Source organism: Falco peregrinus, chromosome 18 (genome assembly GCF_023634155.1).
Source record: "Falco peregrinus isolate bFalPer1 chromosome 18, bFalPer1.pri, whole genome shotgun sequence".
NCBI classification, from domain to species: Eukaryota; Metazoa; Chordata; class Aves; order Falconiformes; family Falconidae; genus Falco; species Falco peregrinus.
In genome coordinates this window covers 2,205,308-2,217,762 of record NC_073738.1, presented here as the reverse complement: position 1 = coordinate 2,217,762, position 12,455 = coordinate 2,205,308, and the positions used below count along the sequence as shown (strand labels likewise).

At 40.9% G+C, this 12,455-nt stretch overlaps 1 protein-coding gene across 1 annotated transcript; it reads left to right on the top strand.

Annotated features, from left to right (window-relative positions):
- The first annotated feature begins 485 nt into the window (after positions 1–485).
- FBXO47 (F-box protein 47) lies at positions 486–9,958 on the top strand. Its single transcript, XM_005232705.3, has 10 exons — positions 486–666; positions 1,091–1,261; positions 4,082–4,158; positions 4,710–4,787; positions 5,922–6,030; positions 6,953–7,129; positions 7,709–7,855; positions 8,462–8,604; positions 8,996–9,155; positions 9,811–9,958. Exons 1-10 carry the CDS (start codon positions 486–488, stop codon positions 9,927–9,929), a joined length of 1,362 nt encoding a protein of 453 aa, XP_005232762.3. The 3' UTR covers positions 9,930–9,958.
- Positions 9,959–12,455: the final 2,497 nt, after the last annotated feature.

The window sequence follows — 12,455 nt, the reverse complement described above, 5'->3', positions numbered from 1 at the left end:
TTTTTTGGTCATACACAAGCATACATATAAGTAGTTATCACTCTAAAGGCATCAATAACATGAAAATAATTTCGATAACATCTCTATAACTTTTTCAGGTTCAATAATAAGTGTAACAAGTTAGAAGAATGTTAATTACTGTAGCTGGTACCATTGCATGTACTTCCTCAAGAGTTTCCTTTTAGAACTGTTTTCCTAACTTTATGACATCCCCTAGTGCTTTTATTTTTTCCTCCTCTAAGATCAGCTGAATACTTCACTCTCCAAGACACAGAATTAGAAAATAATTTAGTAAATCGCATGTCATTGCACTAAATTCAAACAAAAAATTATCCTGAGCATATGGCAAGATTTTCACACTCCATCACAGTGTCCACAGTGGAGTGATTCCCTCTTAGCCTAGTTTTGGATATAGTATTTTCCTCCTCTGAAAACAGGACTGTCATATTTTCTCTCCAGCTTAAATTTATGGGACTAAGGGAACAATGCCGTCCACTGCAGGGAGCAGCTACACCCTGATTCCGAACCAGAAATACAGACGCAGTAACCGTCGCTCCAGACAGTGCTGCAATGTCTTGGACGAAGATTCCCAATCTCTGTCAACACTTGGCTATTTTCAAACACTTCCATTAGAGATCTTTCAAATGGTATTGAATTATCTTTCAGGTGAGACTCTAATAAGAAAAGGTATTACTTCCAATATCTGAAAACTACCACAGAAGTTTTCCATTTACAAAAAGCCATTATTATTTAAAATGTTTAGCTTTTATCTGGCTGAAGTCATTTTACGTGACTTATTCTCTGAATTTTCAGCTTTTATGTATGAAGAACCAAATGACCAAAACTTAAATGATAACTATAAACTATTTGAAGTGGGTTTTGCCTATTATGTGTGAAAATTATTCCTTAGATCTGTTCTTTTCTAATTACTACAGTTTGTTGGCAAAGGAGATAAATGGTAATTAAATTTCATTTTATTTGTAAATCTTATTTCTTGGCCTATTTTTGAAGTAAGATAAAGTTACTGACTAGCAATCAGCATTTTTCTTGCAGTAAAGATTTACAAGTATACCGGTTTTTGCTTTTTCAGTAAAGGATATCAGCCTGCTGAGCATGGTATCGAAAACCATCAGCAACCGCCTTATTAATTACATCTCAACCCCATCAGGAAACCGAAGGCTTTTATTGCAAGACTTCCATAACCTTGGGCTACCTGGCAAGAGAGAAGGATCCTATATTTTAGAGCACTACAAATCTCTAGGTGATCCTTTAATGCAAATGGTAACAATTAGAGGAGAACCAAACTCGCTTAAAAGGTTTCTTCTGTTATATGCATTGATCGGTAAAATGCTGAGGATGTGGCCCAAATCATTTGCGCAGCTCTCTCTGAAAGTGAAGTTCCTCACCGTGCCAAAGAGCCCACTCAAATACCATTAACTGGCAGGGGGAGGTGGGAGGAATTACCTGAAGCAATTCCAAAAGCTCTTAGTTATGGAAAAAATAATGTATGTTCTGCCTCCCCTATGTTGATTTCTTCCCATTAAATGGTAAGCAGGGGCTGGGCAGAGGATCAGTTCTCAGTAGTAGGTGTTTCCAAATTTAGTTTGTTTGGACACCACCACTGGAAATTGCAGCAGAAACCAAGGCTCCCAGGCCCCACACTAGCTGAAGGAATTTGGCTGCCTGGACTGCCTTCATGTATCCCTTCGGAGCAACTCACATTCCTCAGTCTGGGAAATGTAGCTGCAGTACTTAAACCCAGCCTAATTCTAAAGTGACCAACAACAGTTGCCATCAGAAAGACTCCTCGATAGTCTACTTGAGATGTGTTACAGATGACATTCCACTTAGAAAAGAAGTATGCTCATCACAAAAATGTTATCACAGTTGTCAGTGACTAGCATTCCCTTGGGCAGCTTTGTATCAGAGTTCAAAGGCTGAAATGGGCATGAAGAACACATTTTCCTCTCACTCTTAGCTTAAGGGCAACGTGAAAATGCCTACACTTCTGCTGTCATGGTATACCATGTGCTAACTAAACCCTTTCTGCGTGAAAAGATTCACCTGTTCTTTCTTTCAGCTGCTCAGACCTTTTTTTGGCGCAGCGTAATAGAAATCCAAACCAAATATCACGGGTTCGATGGTAATGAAGAGTGTGGTACAGCCTCAAATTCAAAAGTGTTTGCTTTTTAACTTTTCTGCTAATTTTAAAACCACACTGATTCTAATTCATTCTAAAGCATTCTATCAGAGAAACAAATTAAATTAAGACATAATTTGATCTAATTACTGTTACCTATCTGATTAAAAAAAAAGTTGTTTATTTGACAGAGAATAAAATGATGCCACAGTTAGATGCAGAATTGTAAGTATGGTTTGAACTCAAGACATTAAATAAAAGGCATACACAAGGTAAAGGAACACTGTTAAAGTAATTTAGACCAAAGACCTCCTATTGTAAGCAAGCCATGTAGGCTTTGAGGTATCTTAAAATAATCTTAGTGGTTTGTTTTTAAAATGAAGCCTGAAACCCCTACAATTCTTAAAAAAAAAAATATCAAAATTAGTTTGGGCTTTGTAGTAATCACATACAAAATGGCAACAACTTCTTTAAATGGAGGTGTGAACCCATTGCTGTAGCAGGCCTAGTAGTAAAAACATGACATATTCAAAATATAAAGATCATTGGCAATATCTGTCTCATCAGTGGAATGCTCAAGAGAACGTTTTTGGCAAGAGGTTAGTTACAAAATCAATATTTACTTTACAGCAGGAAAGACAGGACTCAATGGGAAAAATTCATTCCCATTCAGAGAGCCTGATCAGGGTCTATGTATTACATAAATCTCACTTGAACTTGGAGGGGTCTGGCTCCACTCAATTCCATGGTAAAAATGTTCCAGTACTTGTAATTGGGTCAGAATTTCAGTCACTGTTTAAAATGGACTTGAGCTGTGAACGATGGTGGCACTGTCCTTCTGCACAGCGAGGGTTTTGCTGTGTAACACCAGGAACAGTACGTTTTTCTCAACCCGTTTTACTCAATGTAATATTTGCAACTGATCTGCAACTACACTGTCTTAACGGTTTCAACTGTTCTGCAGGGAGTTCTCTCCAAAGTCCAATCTAGTCAATAGAAAATTGACTTGACTGAGCTTTGGACCATGTCCTAGCCTGATGAATAAATTCTGTCTGTCATGTAGGAATGCTACCGCACTTCTAAATAAGGAAAGAGTCAATTTAGAACCACGGTAAATGCATAAAGTAGTTTTTTACATTGGAGGAATTATGTATGTTTTGAGAGACTGACAATTCAGACAAAAAAAGGCCCATTCCACCGCTGCCCCCCCCACCCCCCGCACATGCTCTTCACTGAATGTCTTGGTTAATTAACAAACGAGATGTATATATTTTATTCTGGTAAAAGTTTTTGAAGAGCAGGTTGTTAACCCATTTTCTCTCAGTACTATAGAAAAAAAACTGCTTAACAAACAGCTGTTCCACACTATAATAAACTCCAGACTTTAACATCCTAAACACATACCGGTTCGGTCCTATATAGGAAAATAATTTTACCTCTTAGCTATGTTTTACATTAACACAGTTTAGAATATTTTCTTTTTAGAGCATGTGGCTATCTTGAAAAAAGTTTTGGAAGCTTGGCTTTCCATGATGTAAGGGGAAAACCAGCGTTCCCCAGGGTACTGTTAAAAGAGGTGCAACAAGTAACATTTATTTCCAATATTTTTAACAGCTGTAATTCTAAAACCAATATAGTAATTTTAATAGGGCTCCAACTGTGATGAACAGGGCCTTTAAAACAACACAATAAACAAGTTATGGCATAAGTTGCCATACTCCCTGACAACATTTATTTAGTAAAGGATGTCCCCTCTACAAAAGCATATCCATCCCTTCTCCAAAGCACCGATTACTATTTGTGCTGCTCTTTTCACCTTGCAGTAGCAGCTTTTCCTCACTGGTGCATGCATGCATGTGATGTGAATGCTTAAGCTAATTCAGCGACGGATGTGCCATGTATGTATACTCATAGTCGTGTATGTATTCATTTTGTTCACAGGATTGTTGCTTAAAAGATGCACGCTTCTATTACCTACCAAAGATAGGCTGAAGTATACACACAAGATTCTCTCAGAAGTAAGTTCACATTCCTTTAACTGATGTTTCGAATTGTCCCTCGCGCTTACAATATGGTTTCTATAAGGCAGCCACTAGCTGAATTGTGCCTTTTACTATCCTTTTGCTGGAGTTCATTACTACTGTGTAGTATTTATTGATTTGAAATCAGTCTCTTTTTAATAACAGAAAAGCCTAAGCCAGCATATTGAACGCAAGGCTGTTCTACCGAGATTTCGTATTCCAAGGCCTGTGGGTTTCAGTTTGGGGACTACCAGAAATTCTGTGAGAGCACAGCTCTTCATAGAAACGTTACCCTCCTGAGAACAGGATTGCTCCTCTTAGAGACATTTTACACACCCGTTTGACCGCAGTTTTGAACTTAATGCTGAGCTCTAACACCTAAACACTCTAAACCTAGGCACAGTAACTTGTTTCCTTATACAATAAGGGAAGGGAGCCTTTCTGTAACTCTCTAATCGGTATCGAAGTACACAAGCAGGACAGAGCATTTTCGATCACAGGAATTAGCTTATGGGCAGTGACAAATTACTAGTGTTTTGCATTTGCAGGTTTCCTGTTTTAAACTTAACGGGTGTCCGAGTCCTTTGCATTGTTTAGGATTACAGTGCTATGGGGTGTTTTTACAGGTACAGTATCTTTATGGAGAGAAGGCAAGTATTACAAATAGAAAAGAAAATTAAGATAATTTTCTAAATTTGTCTGCGTTTTTGCAAGATACTTAGAAGCATAAGATGGTTTTGAGCCTTGGGGTGTAGCAGGGGAAGGTATTTATTCACACAGTTCTCTGAATTTCCTTTCTGGTTGTTAAAGTTGCTGATGTGACTCTTGAGAATTGCTTCGTCTGGATTTCCCTACCAACCAGTATGGATTTTGATTAGTGATTTATTATCTAAGAAGACATGGGAGAAGTGCAGCATTTTATTTCACAGCTTCAAATTCACAACTCAAGAGCAGAGATGTTTTAGTTTAAAAAGGAAATGGCTATACACATCATATGCCAGAATATTTTTGTTAACTTGTGGTAGCTTAAAATTAATTAAAAATAAAAATCAAAATCAGTGTCAAATGAATTAGTACAGCAGGCTACAGCTTATGTACTGTAATAACTACTGTGATTGCAAACATGCAGTAAAACACTACGGGTAGGACCTTTTTAACACTACTTGAGGTATTTGATTGTGAGGTGTTAGAATTGTCGTAATGGAGGCTTTACTGGAGAGTAACTTTGTTAGGGAAAAAATAAAATCTGCAGAAACAAATTCTGTCTTAGAAGAACAGGCATTTTGAGCACATTTTAAATGCATTTAAGTCATAGAAACTTGTGCATACAGGTCCTGTATACATATGCAGCATTAAAAAAAATTATTATCTTTCTGTGGTTTAGAGTTACAGATAATTATTTGTGCTGGGACATTTGTCTTTGTAGCAAATACCTTTGTGTACTTTTTCACATAAGGTTCAAAAATAAGGTCTTGGCCCTGAATGTGGAACAGCATTAGCAGCTTTTGATTCTGGGCTGCAATAAGCTTAAGTAAAACCCCTGCCATAACATACAGCACCTCTGCAGCAGATAATGGTTTCCCTGCACTTGTCAGGGAGATGCTGTGCAGACACCACACTCCAGGTATGACACCTTCCCTTTCTGCTCTTCTAACAAATTGCAGGACAGACTGTATTTAGCTAATGGGAGAAACGGCATTGTGACCTAAATCTATGGCTCAACAGCTTCATTTTTACCCCCTTTCTTTTGCCATCTTCAGATCCTAACAGCAGGCTGGGATGAATTAGAGTGCCACCGGGTTTTTAATTTCCTCTGTGAGCTGAGCAATTTAGCCCATAAAGTACAGACAGTTGTCAGCAGCAAACCAGGTAATCATCAAAGCAGACAAAAGTTCTACAAAATCAAAATGTGCTATCACAGAGAAGGTAGAAAGTGGATCTTCATTACTGCAAACAAAGTGTGTCTAGAATTGAGAACTTTTCAGCTCAGCTAAGCCTTGTAGTGCCAATCCTTTCCTGACTCTCACGTATGTTCTCTTAGCTCTGATACTACGCGGAAAGTGGGCACTCTAAAGCAAATACTTGGCTTTCATATAGATGAATACAGCTATCTTTTCTTCAGTAAAAGCAAAGATAAATGCTTTTGTCTTTGACGCTTATCCTGCAGTGAAGAGGATTATCTTGAGAGGTGTTTAGGTTTTTTTTTTAATCAATCCATTATCAAACCAATGCATATGTTATGTATATATGTAAACAGTAACATGGACTCGAAACTTCCCTACTGTACACCAATGCCAGTGAAATCAATGGGAATGAAACCAACACAGAAATAAAGCGATGCAGTAAAAAGTTAGGTTTAATATTTCTGGAACACTGATGTGGCACGTGCCTCTCAAGAAATTCTCCTGTTACCCAGCACAGAACTAGGTATTTCTGCGGAATACTTCGTACACAGCCACATACACTGTTCCTCTTTCCACTTACTGATGCCAAAAACCAGAAACCAAAAAACGTAGCTGAGCGCCCTTGAAGACATGCATGAGTTACTGCAGAAAGGTATCAGAGGGCGCATCGATAGATTCTGTGACCTGAATTAGTGCAATGTACCCAAAAGAGCCAGACTCAGGAAGTAACAGCTGAGAATTTCATTAAATCCCCCTAGATGTTCTTAGGCAGCTTTAAGAAAATCGTTCTTTCTCTTCCTATGAAAAAAAAAAAAAAAAAAAGAAAGTGATCATCTGTATCATGCAAGGCTTAATGGATTTATAATATCTGCATTCTTTTACCCCAGGAAGTGCCCGAAAGCTAGAGCTGCGGATAAGGTTATACTGTCGTAGCGTCTTGTTGAACCACTGGAATCGTCGAAGTGATTCTGCATTTTGGTTGACTCGTATTTTAAAGCCATGGCCTATGGTTAATCAAGCTCGCCTGCTGTATATCATCTTTGGACCAGTGTCCTCTCTTGACGGCGAGTAGTCTGGGGGGGTTAATTTTCAAAGTCTGTTGCCTGAGAATGAGGTTTCCTCGCAGGATGCAGCATTTCTGAAAACTGAGCTTTATGCAAATAAAGTGTAATTATGTTGCCTAGAAAAAAATAATTCTGCTTAACCAGGCCTCACTAACATACATAAAATACAGAAATTATATATATGTGTATTATATATACACACACCCATATATATATATATGTTATAATTCAAGTGAAGAAATTGCAGCTCTGTTCCTCTATTCTCCCCTGCTTAGAGTTAGCTCAAATACACCTCAAAGCAGTATCTGTTTCCCTGAAGAAAAGCATGTTTTCTTACTTAATTATTAGACCTGGGTTTCTTTAAATCACCCTTTGATTCATGCTGCAGCTACCACCGTCCCTACTAAAATGACGTATGGAAAAAAAAAAAAATCTCGTGTCCCAAAGACGGAGTTGTGTTACCTGAATTCCTCTCCTGATTCTGCTGCAAGGCCCAGTTTAGCACCTTCCTTGTTTTAAAAAAAAAACAAACAAATTACATTGTCACTTAATAGCAGTTGTGATTAATATATTGCTCAGGACATGTGGTTTGGCAGAGAATGATAGAAGGACCAACAGATGAGACCAGTCTGAAAGGTCTAGCAGATGCGATTAAACTGCTGTACGATACAGAAGCTAGAGAATGGACAGCAGATGATGTTATCAGTCTTGTGGATGAGCTGTCAGGTGTGTTTTTGCCTTTGTCATTAACCCATAGGATTCTGCGATCGTGCCCTCCAAATCTGGCAATAACTGTGTTTCAGACGCGCAGGTGCCTTGCGAAACCGACTGCCATATTCCTCACGGTAGCTGTGGCATAACTGGAAAAGTCGTTACCCTTGGAAGCCAGGCAGTAGCTGGGATGAGAGAGACCCAGCACTGCTTACAAATTCAGGCTGTCTTTCCCCACGGTGAAATATTTTAAGAATCTGTGCAGGCCTTTAAAATTCAAGTCTTGTCTAGCCATTATTAAGGAAATGTCCAAGCTGTCTAAGCTGAAAACATAATGTTTGCTCAAGCCAAAATTCTACTGAACAATGTTAATGGCTCCATTGAAAGTTAGTTTTGGGTGAGATTGTATCACATAAGCTGTCGTGAAGAGCTCTAACTGTATCGCCAGTAGGAATTGCTTGTATGAGTTCATCGCTGCAATTGTATTCCAGAGGGTATCCCCTCACAAATTCTGGGTCAAATCAAAGCCAACAATTCATAAATTCACACCTTCCAGAACAGTTATTATGGCACTCCTTTCTTTTTGTTCAAAGATCACTAAAATTCTGTTTTATTACAAAGTCATTCCCCGGGAGTGGCTCATGGAGAACAACGCTCGGCTTCTAATTCTGAGTGGAAACAGCATTTGCTTCACTTTCATGGCCAGTAAAGCTGTGAATGGGAGAGCCGTCGAGTTAGCCAGGCTCATGGTCTTCCTGGCTTTGGTGAGTACTACTGAACAGAGCAGGCTCAGCCCTTCTGTCTCCTTACCCCGGGATTTGCTTTTTCAGACTTGAAAAGTTTCCCCACCTACTCCCACACACCAGGAATAAGTCCAGCAGAAGGCTCGGGACTCTTCCACTCCCTGGTCCTGTCTGGCACATCTCTGCCAGCCAGCAGGCCTGTCCTCGAGCAGTCCCGCTAGCAGCGTCTCTGTTAACAACGCAACAGTAAGAACAACCTCTACGTCCTCGTAACAAACCCCGATTTTCCAGGCCACGACTGCTACTGATCCAGTCATTCATTAGAATAGTTAATTCTACAAATTAATCTTGCCTTTTATAACCTTATGCTCCTCATGAAAAGCTTGTTTCTAATATTTCCTGTCTACGTCAGGTCTGCGAGAAGGACCTATACTGCATGGACTGGGCAGTAAAAATGATGCAGAAGGTCTGCAAAGTTTTCAGCACTCCGGGGGAGAGAAACAACTTCCTGCAGTGCGTGGAGAACGCCTTTGCCCACATGATCATGGATATGTTACAGGCAGTACTGTCTGGTAAGCCCGCGGGTCTGCGAGCTGGGACAAGCTCGTTAATCAGGAGCTGGCACTGACCGAGGCATCGAGCGAGGCAGCATGGCCTTGCAGCCTGTCCTCCCTCCATCCTCCCCAGGCGGAACAATATCAGAGCGCCTCAAGTTCTTTTGGTAGCGTAAAATAATCAATCAAGTGTCAAAACTGGGAGAGACATTTATTTTAAGCGTTCTCTCTTGTCTAAGAGATTCCTAGTCCCTCCAGAGCACTGGGCCCGAGGTCCTTTTGGGCTGTGCCTAAACGCAGGCGCTGAGCAGCCGCCAGCCGGTTCAACTCCAGAAGCTGCAGTTGCTCCCTGTCCACAGCTTGTCAGCCTTGATAAAACCTCAAAACTGATTACGATGGCAAGCTGTAAAGATGAACAGCCTGCTCACTTAGGACAGATTTTTGTCTTAACGCACAATTGTTCTTGTCCATCTTTGGACAAGCTGGTGAAGGAATTTTGGAGAGAGTCGCCTGTGTTATCTCACAGCTGTCCTGCCATCAGGTGCGGTAGTTGATGCCTCATAAATCTAAGCAGAGGCTGCTGATTCAGCCTCTGCTGAAAACACTGAATGAGTAAGATTTATCTCCTTTAGTGTTAGTAATAATTTAAAAAATGTTTTCTTTGGCCTAGTAGGGGATCGTGATGAAGAGGACACCAGCTTTCTGAATTTGTTTCACCTTATAAACGCACAAGCAAACTTCCATAAAGAAATCCTGTACCTGACCATGAGAAACACCACCACCCCCCCTTGATGCTCTGAATTTTACCAACTCTTGCTCTACTCCTGCTGGATTTTTCTTCCTTTTTTAAAAAAAAAACATTTGCAAAGCAGTGCCCAATTAAATTTTAATTTTCCATTCCAGTAAGAGCTGGAGTGGCAGTGGGAGAAGCCAGTGACATACATGTCAGACCAGCTGAATGAGCTCATGGAACCATTGGGGACCTCTGAGCGTTCACAGTGGAGTTGTGTGTGTTTTGCTCCTCTGAGGCTGCATTAAGACACGCTGAGGAAGCAGGCTGGGGGCCTCTCGTTTGGGAACATAAACCGCATTCTTTTCCCACTGTGTATGTTTGCATACACAATAAAAGTGACATGGTTTTCATGTTTGATGTGCATACACAAATTGAAGAATGTTAGCTTAGTTCAGAACCAAAAACATTTTGATCTTTTAATTTTGTTTTCTCTTGGGAATCGGAGGAGAAAGAGACAGACATAATTAGAGAAGCACAGCCACATTTTTCCAGGATCTCTCTCGCTAACTCTTACATTCTGCGACAGAAGTGCTCCGTAGATTGCACATGCAGTTTTAGCAGAAAGAGGTGATTCTTGAAAGCAATTTAACTGCTTTGATCAAGCAAAGCCATTTTCCCCCCCTCAAACTACAGGTGCCTTTTAACCATAAAGCAGAAGAAACTTCAAATCCTTCTCCCTGCCCAGCCTCATAACGGAACTGTTGAAGTGTATTTGCCTTTATAGGACTTAGCTAAGTTGAAGACGCACGTTAAACACACATAGGCTAAGATCACCATTTCATTGACGTATATAAATGTTTGCTACTTATAAAAGGTTTTGATTTTCTGCTGTATTGCCTTCAAAACAAAAGTAAGTAACACATAATAAAAAGCACTTACTTTACTGTGTGTTGTTTACAACTTGGCTGTTTTCTTCACATTATTAAATAGCCGCCTTCTCCACCTGAACTACTTCCCAAATGTTTTAGTGTTCCTTCAGGACCAGATTTTAGCTGCAGGGAGCCAGGTTTCGCTTTGGAAGCCGGTCTTCAACTGCTGGAAACAGCTAAAGTGGTACCAATTTATCTCAGCTGCCCCCACCTTGATTTCATCAGTAATGACCTGACAGCAGCTCTGTAATGATCTGCTTGGAAGTTTGCATGTTAAAAATTCTTGTGACATTTGTTGAATGTACAATTACAGGCAGGATTTGACTACATTAAGGAGTGGATATGGGATATAAATTTGCTGAGGATCTTTGCAGTGTGCCAGTAGATGGCAGAGGTGAAACCTTGCCTGAGAGGAGTGTCTGCAAGCAATTCCTTCTTACATCCCTTTTTTTCTGGCTGTTTGAAGGTTATGTTGAAGAGCACCCTGCAATCCTACAGTTGTGCTGCAGCTACGTATTATTTCTGAAGTAAGCATGATGCAAGACTACTTGTCTGCTACCTAGCCAGTGAACTGAATGCCTCCAAAGTGATCCCTAAGGAACTCAAAATATGAGGAGAACACGGACTCACAGTGCATAGAGTGACAGGGAAATACAGCCAAGAAGCCGCTGAGGTGGAATGCTATGGCCCAGATCGTTAGCTGTCCCTCCCGTTATGCACAGGAATCGCTGCCGATAAATAATCTCCATAGCTGGAATCCAGAAGAATAGAGTGGAGCCTTGAGCCACCGCATCTTCTCAGCCCATTGTATTTCTGGTGTGTAATGCTGCTTCGCCGCGCTGCCACACAAAGACCACAGGGCTGGCGAAGCTTCTCTGCCTGTCTCATCTCCCGGGACCGAGGACACAGCGGCAATAAATTACAGCCCGTTACAAGGGATGCCATTATGTGAGCGCAGCAATACAGGAAAAGTAAGTTCTTTGATTCACTGGCAGCAGTCAACAAAGACGAAATGTCAGCTCTGCTGGCACTAGCTCGGCCTCACAGCAGATCCTTCAGGAATGGAAGTTTTACTTGGCTTCCTATTGTGAATTATTGATGGCATTATTAATTATTATTAACTGCTTTTTTTCTTACATACCTAATAGCTCAGCAAGTGTTTGGTGTTAGTTTTTACAGCATTCATATGTCCACCGGTGTTTCCGCCACATGAGGACTTTCCTCCCCAAAGGATCAAAGCTCAAACCCACCCCAGCGGTACTTCCCAAACCAGTTTTGTTCCAACTGGACAATGTTCCAGTTCCAGAGGCCTTGCAGCCTCCTTTTCCAGTAGCACCCTCTGATGGGCTCTGGCAATTAAACACCACTGGGCTAATGGTGTCCAGGTGGGGAGCCCTGGGCAGCACCGTGCGCCAGAGGAGCTGGGACAGTGATACTTGACAAAATGGTGTTTTTCTTCTGCTGCCAGATTTTAACTGCTGCCGTGGGGAGCCGATAAAACCCTCCCAGGCTGAGAAGCAAAATTCCCCCTCCCGTGCCAGTGTAGCTCTTTTCAGTGCTGGGCTGCACCCTGACTGCAATCTGAGCTGCGGAGAACCCTACCCCATCTGCTAAAGAGCTGTCCCTGTCTGCTGCGGCCCTTTGCCTGTCTGTGAC